The 14,662-nt window shown below is 46.6% G+C and overlaps 1 protein-coding gene across 9 annotated transcripts in view; it reads left to right on the forward strand.

Annotated features, from left to right (window-relative positions):
- The window catches only part of KIF16B (kinesin family member 16B), a 257,261-nt gene that overhangs the window by 189,883 nt on the left and 52,716 nt on the right, over positions 1–14,662 (forward strand). For all 9 annotated transcript variants that reach the window (XM_072943787.1, XM_072943791.1, XM_072943788.1 and 6 more), the window contains exon 24: positions 10,207–10,296. In XM_072943787.1, coding sequence (XP_072799888.1) covers positions 10,207–10,296 — 90 coding nt within the window. The remainder of the gene's footprint in view (positions 1–10,206; positions 10,297–14,662) is intronic.

A 14,662-nucleotide genomic window follows, 5' to 3' on the forward strand; every position in this document is an offset into this window, starting at 1 on the left:
GTGCAGGAGTTATGGTGACCGAGCACCCCAGCGCTCTGCCAGTTGCTTTCACGTTTTTCAGTTCATCTGTAGGTCAGGCGTTGTGAGTCTGTTTCACAGATGAGGAAACTGAGGCTGGAGGGGTTGCGCGACTTAGCCAGAGTCACACAGCTAGTTAGTGACTGGGCTAAAGTCAGGACCCAGTCTGTCTGCATTCAGAGCTTTTCATTATTCCAGTCTCCAGCGATGACTGGTAGAGAGTTTGCGTTCTGTGCTTTGCCTCTGAATGCCTGGATAATTTGAAGGAAAACTGCTCACAGGCTGTCATTCTTGCAGTTTCCCACCATTTTAAGGTGGAATAGTGTCCCCTGTTCCTCACCTGTTTCACAGAGGTGTTAGGGGAAGGAAGAAGTAATGATCTTAGATTTGAAAGGCATCCATCTTACCAGAAGCTTAGGGTCTTCGTACATTCCATCCAATTTACCTTCAAATTACTGTATAAAGTTAAATATACTGAAATAAATGGTATCACCTGCATTTTGGAGGTGCTGGAGCTGAAGCATAAAGAAGTCATATTTCTAGTTGTTGAAGAAGCTGAGCTCTTGGCCGGCAAGAAAGCCCCATTTGATTCTGCATCACTTTGTGGTTGTGCAGAGCATGGTGTAGCACAGCGGTCTACCGCCAGGCTCCTTTCTGCGCGGCGCACCAGGTTTAGACCGGGTTCAGAAGCCAGAGACTCCAGCCACTGTCTGTGCTTGCTGGTGATGCACCTGCACAGAGGATGTCTGGGGCATCTCCTGGCTGAATAATCTTACATCTGCATGGCTCTGCTCTTTCCAGCAGTCTTCACTCTCTAAACCCCATAACCTCCCTTCCACGTTACCGCCAGATGGGGTCAGATGGAGGGCTGGACCTTGGTCTCCCCCTCCCTTTGCGGCTTACTGGCTCTAAGACCATGTCCTCCTGCCAGTGCCCATCTTCTTCCCTTAGGAATTTCTGTAGCTGGAAGAGCTGCTGGTTCACAGGGCCCACTGCAGCGGGGGGTGGCGCATGCTCAGTTCAGGACCTCATTACGCAGTTTGAGGACTTGCATGGTTCAGATGACAGCTGTCCCCTTGCCTCCAGTCCTCTAGATGGTCACTGACACAGTGTCTTTTCTTTTGTGTCCACTAGGCGGCAGAGCTCAGCACTCCTTTGATTTCCCAGACGAGAGTATATAAACTTGGTTGAAGTTTCCCTGGGGAACCAAAGAGGGAAGTTCATTGCACATCTCAGAGCAGAGAACTGGCAATACCCCCTTAGAGAGTTATGTTCTCCCCAAAGCACTAGTGTTCTCTCCCTCCCTTCCTAGAAGTCCCTTGGGAGCTCCAACTGCTGTCTTCTTGCTAAGGCAGGGGTGGGGGCAGGGAGGTGCCGGCCTCAGCCCTCTTCCTTGGCCCTCACCCCCACGCCTGCACACCCCGAGGACCATGTTCAGAAACAGACTGCGCCTCACTTAACAGGACCCACCCCTTTCAAGGCCGTGTAGAGACCGCCCCTGGTTTCTTTTCTTTTTTTCTTCCTTCCACCTCTTGTTTCTTGATGTGTTTTTTGGGGAGTTTTCTTCTCACACCTACTTGCACTCATTCTTACCCCCAAATCACTTTTCACTAAAGCCGGACTCTGTTTTTAATGTATTTCATGATTCCTGAAGTGTGTTCATAGTTAACGTTGCTGCATAACACTATATTTTGCCAAAATCTGACGAAACTTGTCTTAGTATATGTTGGTTGATATTAGACCATTTTCTCAAAACGGTTACTAAATCCAAGGAACTTCGTTGGTATATACTTGAGGTAACTCCTCCAAATGTTAAAAAAGTGTTGTTGAAAAGACCTCTGCAAGTAACTGCTTATTTACGTGGGGCCGGTTGGAGTGTTTTTCTTTGGATGAAAAATTGTTGATCCTGCTTCTTATACGGGAGATGTACGCATGCAAGTATGTACTCATGACAGGTCTTAAAATCAACCATCCTTAGACCAGCAAAATATGTATGTAACATAAATACGTGGAAAGCACTCAATGGAGAATTGTCCATAAGTGACTGCCGTTCATCTTGTGGACACATTTATGGTGTTTAAGTTGCATTTGATCATTTTACGGCCCAGGAAAGATGGATTTGTATCAGCAGAACCAGCCGGTGGGAGAGAAGTAATGAATTTGCTCCTCAGAGTCACGTGGTAGCGACGCCCTGCGTCCTCAGCACTGGGGAAGGCAGTTGGGCGTCTGACCTGGTTTATTTGGGGTAGTGACCTTCTGTCCCTCGTCTCTGCATCAGCTCCTCATTCTGGGCCCAGCTTTAATTTGGGGCAAATTAAGACTCTACTGTCTGTTTCTACTTTCTGTGTAGTTTTCCCCAACCTCTCGTGCGCTGTTTCCCCAGCTCTCGGTGTGAGGATGTCCTGTGACCGAGGAGGGTGGGACCAGAGGGGGCCCACATGGCTGCCTCGCCCACGGTTTCTGCGGTGCCACGATGCTCGTCTTCCTTCATCCTCACTGTCCTCGTCTTGTTCACGTGTTGATGGACAAGTGGAGACTTCTGTGCTTTGCATACAAAGCAGGGACTTGAGGCTTCGTAATCCCTGTGTTTAACCTGGATTCAGGTGAAAATCTCAAGGGCAAAGAAGTGGGGACTCTCTCTGTGCCCCGCTGTAAACGTGTGTTACAAATATATTGAGAACGCACCATATCGTCAGTGCACATAAAACAAAAACATATGCTATTGTGTGACTGACTGAAATAACCTTTGATTCAGGTGGACCTCAGAGAAGCCACCAGAGCAGAGTTAGTGGAGCCGAGGTACTGGCGCCTTACCTGCTAAGTACACCTCCCAGGGAGCCCCTGGCACCTGCTGCCGTGTCTGCACGTGGCAGCAGCTCAGGAAACGCCCGTCCCTTCCGTGGGAGTCCTCCCGCCTCCACCCCGATCACTGCCAAAGGACTGTTCCCTCAGAAGGCTTAAAATCTTTTTTTTAACATTTTTTATTAAGTTATAGTCATTTTACAATGTTGTGTCAATTTCCAGGGTAGAACACAACTTTTCAGTTATACGTGAACATACATATATTCCTCGTCACATTCTTTTTTTCGCTGTGAGCCACCACAAGATCTTAAAATATTGTAAGGTGGAGAGACGTTTATGTAATCAGTGTCAGTTATGTAGATTGATCAGTGCAAGACTGATTATATAGTTGGTACTCTGGGACATGCTCCCTGAATAGAGTGCAAGGTACGTGCTGAGGAGTCATGGAGGAGGGAGCCATCCTTCGAGGGGAAGGAAGAGAAGCGGGGAGGCCGAGGGAGGACCCGTGCTTGGACCCGCCCTGAGGCCGAGCAGGACAAGTCCGGCCATGGGATGGGGTGGGCAGCAGAGGAGGCCGCCCAGAAGATCCGTCCGAAGACCGACAGATGTGCCCTGTTTCTGAAGTGTCAGATTTTCAGTCCACTGGGAGCTGGGGTTAGAAGGGCAGCGTGGGTCAGCTGGAACAGGTCCCAGGGGACAAGCCAAGGGCTCTTGCTTTGGGAGGGGAGGGGGCAGGCAGGGAGCATGAGCCTTTGTAATCCCCACGTTTAGCCTGGATTCAGGTGCACATCTCAAGGGGAAAAAAATCTGCAACTCTGTGTCTCACTCTAAGCCTGTGTTAGACACACTGAGAACACGCCACATTCTCCACAAATCCCTGCCGCCGGTTTGGGGGCGGCAGCGCTAACGGGGGTATACAGCTGCTCCAGCGGTAACCTGCATCAGGGGCCCCTGGAGATTTTGTTAAAATGCAGGTTGCTGGGCCCCACCCCAGAGTTCCAGCCCAAGTAAGTGTGGGTGGGACCTCAGACTGCGCTTCTAACAAGTTCCCAAAGGAAGCTCACCGCCAGTCGGGCATCTCACTCTGAGAACCGCTGGTTCAGGCTATAGACTGAAGTACACAGAAGGCGGAAGTCTCTGAGATGTGTGTGTGGGTTTATTAATGTGAGTTTATTGGAATATCAACAAGGAGGCAACAAAATGAGCCATTACAAAGACGGTGTCAATATGATCTTCATTGTTCAGTATTTGGGGGAAATTATGTACCATGTTAGCGGCTCCAGAGAGTCCCCTCCCTATTCATTAATGGTGAGACTCAGAGTTGCCAGCGTGGCACAGGGAAGACAGGGCCCTCCGGTACCTCTATGGCCCTCGTGAAGCCCAATTCAAAGAAATACACCTACGCCCCTTGGAGAGCTCCCCCCGCACCAGGCCGTCTTTCTGGCTCCTCCCAGCTCCACCCTCCGAGGTGGCGTCTCGCATCCCATTTTGGGCACTGGGGGCTGATACTGAGAAAGCAGAAGGAGGTGCACTGGATGCTTTTGGGGGCTTTCTCGGGGGTTTTATCTTGCTGCCTTGTCATCTTGTCCCCAGAGTCCCTGGTTCAGCTGCCCGGAAAGTCACTCAGCTGTGTGTGCCCTCCCCGGTATTTGGTCTGGGAAAGTTGTTAGAGAAAGTGGTATCCCTTATAAAAGCACTGTTCTGGGGCCGCCGTGGGAAAGAGGAATGAAACCTCAAATTACGAGGTCGATTTGAAGTAGCCGTTTCATTAATTAGAGATTTCAAAAAGTGGTCCAACGTTAATGAGCTGTGAAAGCAATAGAGAAGAAGAAACTGCAGGCCAGAGCCCCACAAGCTGGTGTCCCGTTATCTATATCTATAGCTGGATCCTGCTTTTGCTTGAGGCCAGCTCTTCTACCAGAGAGGTGAACCAAGACATTGCTGCTAAACCTGAGTGCATTTAAGACAAGCCCGTCTTGGGGCTCCATCCTCCAGCTCTTCATCAGGATGCCCTTGGTGTGTCAGGTCCCCTTCCCAGGTGTGGTGAAACCGGCTAGAAATCCCACCTCTCCTGCAACTTCTTTCAGTGGGAAAGAGAGACAAAAACCAAGACATAGAAATAAATATACACAGGCATACCTTGTTTTACTGCACTTCTCAGATAAGCATTTTTCTTTTTTTTTTAAATACAAATTAAAGTCTGTGGCAATCCTGTGTTGTCAGATGATGGTTAGCATCTTTTAGCAATAAAGTATCTTTTAATTAAGGTATGTACATTGGTTTCGTAGACCTAATGCTATTACACACTTAATAGGCTACAGTGTAATGTAAACATAACTTCTGTGTGTACTGGGAAACCAAAATAGTTATGTGACTCGCTTTGTTGCAATATGCACTTTACCGTGGTGGTCTGGACCCGAACCCACAGGATCTCAGAGGTATGACAGTACCACGTTCAGTAGTAAGACGTGCTTAGAAGAAAAATAAGAGAAGAGTAAGTAATGTGGAGATGGGGGAGGGGGCAGTTTTAGGGAGCATATCCAGAGAAGGCATCACTGAGAAACTGGCTCTTGAGCAAAGACTTGAAGGAAGTGAGGCAGCTAGGCATGTAGAAAGAACATTTCAGAAGGAGAAAAAATCACGTCCAGTGTTCCTGAGGCCATCCTTACCATGTAGCATGTTCGATGTATCCTGAATGAGCAAGAAAGGCAGGGTCCGCAAGGGGAAGGAGTCGTCAGAGATGAGGCCAGGGAGGAGACGGGTCGTAGAGATCCTCGTAGGTCAGCGGAAGAACTTGAACTTGTATGCTGAGTGAGCTGGGGCTGAGCAAAGAAATGGCCTCATCTGAAACTTAATTTTTAACATGAGAAAGGAATGGAGGGAATATTGAGGTGGGGTGGGCAAAAGCAGAAGCAAGGGGGGCCAAGTAGGAGGCTGTTAAAAATAATACAGGCAAGAGACGATGGTGGCTTAAACCAAGATGTCAGCAGGGGTGATGGTGATTGGTGTCAGATTCTCGTTATATTTTGGGGTTTGGTGGATAGGATTTGCTCACTGCTTGGGTGTGGGGAGAAAGAGGAGCCTCAAGGGTAATGCCAGCATTTTTGGATTGAGCAGGTAAGGGCTGCCATTGCTATCACTGAGATGGGGGAGCAGGAAGCGGAGCAAGCTTGGGTGAGGTTAACTCTGGTAAGTTTCGCACGTTAAGCTTGAGATGCGAGTAGGCAGACGTAGCAAGTAGGCAGTTGGATGGATGAGTCTGGGTGCAGGGGACATATGAGCGCCCCGGGAATCGTCAGTATAAACTGAAGCGATGAGGCGAGATGCGATCACTGAGAGAATGAGCTCTGGGAGAAAATAAAACACACTGAAGGGCCAAGTTCCGGGACACTTTGTTGTTAGAGATCAGAGGGATGAGGAGAAATCCCAGCAGAGGAGACTAAGGTAAGAGAGGCAGCAGCCTGGCAGCCACAGGAGCACAGCGTTCCAGAGAGGAGGTGTCGGGCCCATCAAGCCCTGCGATACATCCAGTAAGATCAAGACCAAGAGGTGCCCAGTGGGTCAGCGTGAAGTGACCGGTGGGGGCTGCTGACGACCTTGGCGGGAGGAGGTGAGAGCAGTGAGTGGAATGGCGAGACGGCTAGTGGACTCAAGGGATAGTGGGAAGAAGGAAACTGATGACCTCAAGAAGAAAGTCTCCCAAGGAGTTTGCTATAATAGGAAGGACAGAGATGAGGAGAGATCTGGAAGGGAAAGGCGTTCAAGGTGGTTGAAGTAGTGGCTAGTTCGGGTGCTGACGGAAGTAATCTCGCAGAGACGGCAACGTGTCGGCGCAGGACAGAGATGATTGCAGCATCCTTCAGAAGGCAGGACGGGGAGGAACGCGGTGTTAAGAGGAGGGGTCGGCCTTCACTGGGGGCAGTGATGTGTGTCTGATGCCGGGTAACAGGGGGGATGGACGGTACAGGGCAGATGGCGGCGAGGGGTAGACGGGGTTGACGGTGCTTGTTGAAGTGTTCTTTTGATCGCCTCCATTTTCTCAGTGAAATAGGAATTCGGGTGATCATCTGAGAGTGAGGACAGGGAAAGAGGTGGTGAAGGCTTGAGGAGAACGATGGAGTAAGTAAGCTATTTAGAAAACTATTACCTGAGAGAACGGAAGAGTGGGTGGAGCTGGGAGTTGTGGACTGACCCGTGGGTGACATCCAGGCTCACTTGAAAGTGGTGACTATGACTTTAACAGGGGACCAGGCGGCCCTTTGGTGGCATGTCTTCCTTCAGCCCCACCCTGCCAGGCAGCGCAGTTCAGGAGTAAGCAGACGGCTGGGTTTAACCCGGACTGTGGTCTCGCTTAGTCCAGGGAATTTCAAGAGCAGAACGAAGAGATCGCAGGTTGAATGTAAGGCAATGGTTGTATTGACTGCCCGTGGTTCCCAAGCTGAGTGAGGAAGGAACCACAGCAGAGGTCAAGGAACAGGAGGTCAGGGCCTTGGAGGGGTCGTCTGATAGTTGCTGAAATTACCAAGATTTGCGGCAGGAGTTCCTTAGTGTTGGAGCAGATGACAGTGAGCAAAACCTAAGATGTGCAATGAGTCGGGGCTGTCAGGTGAACTGCCTGTGAGAAGGATGGACCCAGGGAGGATGTGAAGGCGTGGGCTCCACATAGGAGGGGGTTTAGAAAGGCTGGAGGAGAAGTGGGTTGAAAGGTGGATGAATGCCCAAGAGTGTCTACCCCCGTCCTGGCGCGAGGGGATGACGGCTGTGGAAGAACACAGCCCCTACTTGAGAGGCCACGGCGGGGAGGGTTCCTCAGGGAGAGGCAGGTTTCAGTGACGGCGAAGGTGAAGGGGATGCTCCCGGGAGAGGCTGAGGATCAGAGGATTTTGCACAACTCCACGTGAGTTCAAGAGGAAGTGGAAGCGGTCAGAGAGGCAGGGAGCACTCAAGTCTGGGGGAGGAGGGAGACCCAGGCTCCTTCTGGGACTGTGGATTCCAGAGTCCCGGGACAGGGTGGTCTCCCTGTGCTCATCCTCCGTCTCACTACTCCCAGGTCATGGGTGTGGGTCCGTTAACTTCCCGGGCTTTCTTGGCAAGCCGGCAGCATCACGCCCACTCCTGCTGGTTCTCTCTTGACACTTGCTTTGTGTCCGGCCAGGCTGGTGAATTGCTCTGCTCTTACCCTAAGGAGCCTCCTTGCTGATCATGCCAGCCTTGCTCATGGTGCCTCGGTGGGATCCGCTGGGGCGGAAGCCCCCAGCTGAGCTGCCAGGAGCCGTGTTCCCCAAGCTTGGCTGACTTGCAAACCAGCTTCAAAGCCTTACAGCTGCCCAGCATCCCACCAGCGTGGGTAGGGGTGGGTGTGTTCAGGGGCTGCCCAGGAGTTGAGACACCTGAGGGGAGGGAAAGAGGCTGGATGCGAGTCTGCTCCTGGCAGTGGGTTACGGATTTGAAATTGAGTCTTTAAGTTTAAAAATGTGGGTCTTTTCCCAGGAGCAGCCTGAAGCTATTAGGGAACCTAAGGGAGGGGAGTGTGAGAATGATCAGATTTAAGTTTTAAAAAGCTTCCCTGTCAGGGTTGCCCTGGGTCTGTGGACTGCTTCGGGTAGTTTGGCCATTTTGATAACGTTGATTCTTCCAATCCAAGAGCACAAGAAATCTTTCCATTTCTTTGTATCATTTCAGTTTCCTTCATCAGTGTTTTATGGTTTTCAGAGTATAGGTAACCTCCTTGATTAAGTTTATTTCTAGATATATTGTTATTTTTGGTGCAATGGAAATGTTTATGCCAGTTTTAAAATTCTGGTTTTTGAAGTGAAAAAACAGTAAGTGAAGGGCTGCAAATGGCAAAATATCCTTCTCTCTTATGGGTGAGTTGTATTCCATCGCATATATATGCTGCATCTTCTTTATCCATTCATCTTTTGATGGGCACTTAGGATGCAATTATAAATAATGTCGCTGTTAATAGCAGGGTGTATGTATCTGTTTGTATTAATTCTTATTTTGTGGTTGGCTTCATTCCATTGATAACTATGTAAGTTTAAAAAGTTAAAGCTCTAAACGTTCCTAGAGACAATGAACAGTACATGTGTGTAAATTTTAAAATATGTGCAGCATATTGTATACACGTATTTACATGCAACATATGGCATATGTGCAGTCAAATTATAACAATTCTACCTAATAAAACTGAAAAATGAAAACAAAAAAACACTGCCGCTGAAAAAAACGCTCCCATGTTGGTTGTGCAGAGGAGGGATTGGAGGGGACACCTGTGGACACTGACAACTGGGAGAGGCCCGGCTAAGGCCACATGGGAGCTGGTGGCCCAGAGTGAGATGGCAGTGATGGTGAGAGATGGAAGGGTAGAGCGCCAGGGAGTGTCTGGGAGGCCAAAGGAGCAGGTCTTGGTGCTTGTTGGCCTGTGGCATGTTGGGGGGAGCCGGGGATCGGCGTCCGGCTGGCATAGCTTGGCGGGTGGTGGTGTGATGCACCGAGATGAAATGGACAGAGAAGGAGCAGAGTTGAGACAAGAGAGAATGTGTCAAGTTCGGTTTCAGACAAGCTGATCTTGAAGTTCCTGTGTGACAATCTGAAGAAAGATGTCTCCTAGATGGGGACGTGGGTCTGGAGCTGGGAGAAAAGGGCGGAAATGAGAGAGGAATTTGAGACTCATGAGCCTGTGCTTCCAATGCGACTTGTAGGGGCTGGTGGTGTCTCCTAGCCTCTCCTGGTCCCCATGACCTTGGTGTGTGACCGGATGGCGCCGGAGTGTCCACCTCGTCCTTCAGTAGGGACGGTCAGTTCAACTGCCGGTTAAAGGCTGGACTGAGAATTCTGCAGTAAAGAAGAACGTAGCGTGTGTTTTCATACAGATAATCACTGAGATGCAGGAAGGGTTTTTTTCACCCCTTTGTCCTCCTCCCACTCCTCCTCGTCCTTCTCTGTTTCTCTGCGGCTCCTTCTCTCGTCTGTTTCCCTCTTGTCCACTGTGGTGCCGTCTGGTAACCCACACTGACATTTTATATTAAATGTGTAAACATTCCGTACGGGCACTCGCTGTAACAGAAAGGTCACGCTGTGGGGTTTCCTTGTTACACCCCAAGTGGGGAGTTAAGGGACACTTTTTATAAGCCATTGAGAGGTAACTTTGTCCCTCATTTTACAGAGGCACATGCTGCTTATAAGCAGATTTGGGAACCACAGATGCATACTCAAGCAGAGTACAATGATTATTTATAAGTCTTATTTATGCAGCTAGATTAATGTTTTCAATTCTGATGAAATTTACATGCTAATCACTTTTTGTTAATTTTTAAATTAAACAAATTTAGCCACTTTTGCCTCTAATTAATGCTGATTTATTTTTACTTTCCTGGTGAATAGATTACTGTCTTAGACGAGACGTGGACCGTATTCAGGCGTTACAGTCGTTTTCGAGAAATGCATAAAACATTGAAGTTAAAATATGCAGAGGTAAGTTATGAAACAATTCTTTCCAATTAAGAGCACTTGTTTTATAACATAAATGTGTTGATTGCATTATCAGTGCCCTCTCCTCTCCCTCCCATCCCAGCCCTTTCTCTAGGGTATTAGCTTGTAAGTGTCACCAAGTTTTATTTCAGTTACTCATCTTTCAAAGAGAGCTTTTTGTCAGGATTCAAAGTGTGACTTTCAGGCATGAAATGCAGTTTCACCAGTTGTCTCGGGTCTCACCACCTGGTATCCACCAAAGCTATTTTGAGAAGGTCCCTCATCATCCATAGGTATTAAAACAATGAGCAAGCAGTTGCTTTTTTTGTTAGTATCTGACCCATATACGTACTTACTGCCTGGAGGAGGGGCCAGTACAGGACGAAGAATCAGAGTAAGTCACACAGCACCCCCGGCTTCTGTGACACAGCTGTCATTTCCAGGGCCAGCATGAGCATTTCCCAGGGATCTTGGTAACATTAGGAGCCTTCTGTCCAAACTCTGAAAACAGATTTTGTATTAACCTGGTCACATACGCAAATAAATACAAAGTCAATGATTAAAAAAAAAAGATAGCTTTTTAATTTTTGGCCTCTGCTCCATACGTATTCTTACACAACGTGAACATTTCTCTGAACACAAAATTTTGAATGATAGTAAAGTGGCAATAAAAGAATTCTGTCCTTTTCGTAAATTTTATGATGAATTTTAAATAAATATCTGAGTCAATGTACAGCTTCTCAAATCTGGGCGAGATCTATTAAAATGAAATAGTAATAACTTTTCAATAGGAATTGGCCCTTTTTTTCTCTTAAAAAAAGACTGCATTGGTGCTTAAACTTCCACGTAACGAGGAGTAGAGTCATGAGAGTTAACTTGCCGTCAAACATGGAGTGGAGGCAGGCAGTAAACGTGGAATTATCTGGAGGCAAGGCGCTGTTTCATGCCTCTGATCGGATATCCAGAGGGTTTGGATACATTAGTGATCTTATTTTTGGACAAAGACTGGCTTTTAAGATACTTTTAAGCAAAGAAAGGTACTCCTAAAATGAATGTGTATCTTCCAAGTGAATGCGTTAGTAGTATCTGTTTATTTTTACTTGAACTAAAGGAACCTTGTAGGCACAGCTCTTTTGATGTGAAATGACTACAAATCAATCAGCAGTTGTCTGTTTAGCCTATTTTTCCTGAGTATCGCTTTTCAGTACTATTTTTATAGTTTTTTATGGTAGTCTAAAAAATAGTTCAGACAGACGTGTGTCCCTAATTTGTTTCATATTAAATGCATAATGTTTCCTTAACATCTCCATGGTTTCCACACTCTCTTATCTGATATACACTAGAAAGAGAAATACTTTTTTGTTGATAAAATGGTTCCTTGATGTGTAGAAGAATCTCGAGTCCAGGTAAAATTGAGCTGTCTCTGAAATTCCGTTCTTATCATAATAGTATTCTATTAAAAACTGAAGAAGCTTCAGGCATGAATTATAATTCAGTGTTCCCAAGAGGCTTCAGTTTCAGAAGCAACTCCATCAAGGTCAAGTTATTAAGTTTGTTTCTGCAATTTATTCTTTGTGTCCCAAGTTAATATTGACAGTAGGAAGGAGAGGTAATCGTGTACATATCAAACGTACAGAGCAACTTGTTTTAGCGAGCTTTGCAGCTCAGTAACTGCTTAATTATAAGTTACCGCATCGGTACTTGAGTAATGTGCAGATTTTCGTATTAACATACTAAATTCCCACATTAGTAGATGGGAAAAAAAAAACAATTTACGGAAACAAAAGGGCACAGACTTTACCAGGATTTTATTTTATTTTATATATATGTCATTTATTCCATGATTTATTTCATATCAGTGCTTTCGATGCTAATTTGTTCAACACCGTTCTACATATGCACATTTTTCTGGACTCTAGAAATACTGTAGTGGACAGGAGTAAAAGTGTCTTCCTTTATGTATCTTAAATTTATATTGAGACAGATTGATATCCAGTAGACCAGGAAAATATAATAATAACTAACACTTAAAAATAAGCATTCCATGTGGCAATTAGCATTTTAAGTGAGGTACATGCCTTATAGGAAAAATGTCAGTAAAAAGTGATGAGCAGAAGGTATTGGGCCCTTAGGGTAGGGGTGTTTCAGGCTTGGGCTCTCTGACAAAATGGCATTTTAGTTGAAATATGAGGTGAGAGATATTTAAATGAATTTGCAAAGAAGTAATACACAATTCTAATCAGTGTTTTGAAAGAAAGTTTTAGAGCAGACAGAAGCAATAAACATAAAATCAAAAACATAAAATAATAAACAAAAATTTAAAAGATATAATAGAAGACAGCTTATGCGAGGTTAACAAGGATGTGAAACTGTGAACTGAGATGGATGCCTGGTACCAGGAAAAATGAATGAACAGAGATTATCACATATGTAAAATTATTTTCAAGAGGAAAAAGAGTGTATTACGTACAGACTGAAAAAATTAAGTGACCTCCAAATGAAGAAAATCGAGCTGGTTTCCTCCTTCATTCGGTCCTATGCCTGTAGGGAGCAGCTCCACACTGTACAAGCACTTGTGAGACAGCCACACCCCACCTCTCAGGAAACAGAGAGAATGAGCAATAAACAACACACACACACACACACAAAACAAATAAGAGGATTTCAGATCATGTTAAGCTCTATGGAAAAAAATACAAGGCGGTGTGGCAGTGTGGTGTGGATGCACAGGAGGGAAAGGCCATCTCAGAGGGGGCAATTGAGCTGAGTTCTGAATGCTGAAAAGGAGCCAGGCGTACAGATCTGGAGGTGAGCACATCTGATTAGCGGGAACAGCAAGTGCAAAGGCCCTGGGGTGGGACCAAGCTTGGGGCCTTTCCAGAACCAGAAGACCCAAGAAGATGGCAAGTGTGAGGAGAGGAGGGCAGGGGCTTGTGTAGGGACCTGATCACGTGGCACTGTGGATTTTATTCTTAGTGCTATGGGAAACCACTGATGGAATTAAGAGACAGTCTGAACACTGAAAGCCAGCTGGAATTTCCATTCTGTTCATAGATGACTTCTCCCCAGAACCCCTCTCCTGAAGACAGACTCGTGATCTAAACAATAGCCAAGATGGGAAGGTGCCTTTCCACGCTGCATCCAACTTGTGGCTTACAGTTTCTTTCTCATAAGGACACAAAAATAGTGAGTTATGAAAGAGAACCCACAGACATGTGTGCATGTATTTGAAAAGGAAAGGAGCATGTGAGCAGTGGCTGAACCTGCGTCCTGAGATCCGAAGACAAGCTGCGTGGAGGGAGGGAACCTGTGCTCATTACAACCTGCAGGGCCACCAAAGCCGCGGAGCTTTTACGTGCCGCAGCGCTGAGTCCTCCCCGTTCACCGGTGCTTCCTGCCAGGCCGTGTGTGCCTCTGACAGTCGTGGGCTCTGGGGTGGGTGAGCTTACCTCTTTTGCCACAGCCGTGAGCAGAATCCCAGACAGTTCACCTCTAGTTCCTATTTCTAACCAAACAGTAAAATACAAACAGAAAACAGGAGAAACTGTTATCGCTAAAAACATAGCAGCATGTCCTTCTAAGTCGTGGTAAATCTCACTTTGGTGAGAGGGCAGCATTGTCCACTTAACATTTGCAGATGAAGCTTAAACATCAAGATGAGTATCAGCTTTATTTTTTTTTTTCCGTAAAGTTAACATTTCTTTTGTGCAGCTTCGCTTCGCCTCGTCTTAGTCGCCGCGCGTTTGTTGGGGCTTGAGATCAATAGTCCGTGTATTAGGTGTTCATCCATTGTGATCACTCTCGTTCTTGCTGCTGTCACTGCCACCTCTGAACACAGTGTTAATCTTCTTCAAGTAGTCAGCTACCTCCGGATGGTCCATTTGGCCTGGCAGCATCCTGGAAATCCCTGGACTTGAAGGGGCAACTTCCTCAGGAAAGAGAACGGAAGGGCTCCTATGGAAGGATGCTGAGAGCCTCCTCGCAGGGGTGGCTGTTTCAGTTCCTAGTGGGAACAAGTTTGCCTGAGCCAAACTGGGCTCATTGTTTCTGTGGAAGCAGAAACAGACAGCTACTCTTGGTCTCTAAATTGCACAAAAAAGTGGTTGACGGTCTCTTTTTTAACGATACATGTTAAATTTACCTAGTCACTTAAGGCTCCAAATTTGTAACCAAACTGAAAAAAAAAATTGAAAAAACACACTTGAATTCAGTTTATCCAGAATTTGTAATTTACTTGCCAAGATAATCTTCTTTCACTTCGGAAGTTTAGTGTTGGCTGTAGCTTATAAACTTTCAGAACTTTGTCTAAAATGACACCCTCCTCATTCCCTTTTCCTTCTGGAATTCTAGCCATGCTTTCCTGGGGAAG

This window comes from Vicugna pacos, chromosome 19 (assembly GCF_048564905.1).
Source record: "Vicugna pacos chromosome 19, VicPac4, whole genome shotgun sequence".
Classification (NCBI taxonomy): Eukaryota; Metazoa; Chordata; class Mammalia; order Artiodactyla; family Camelidae; genus Vicugna; species Vicugna pacos.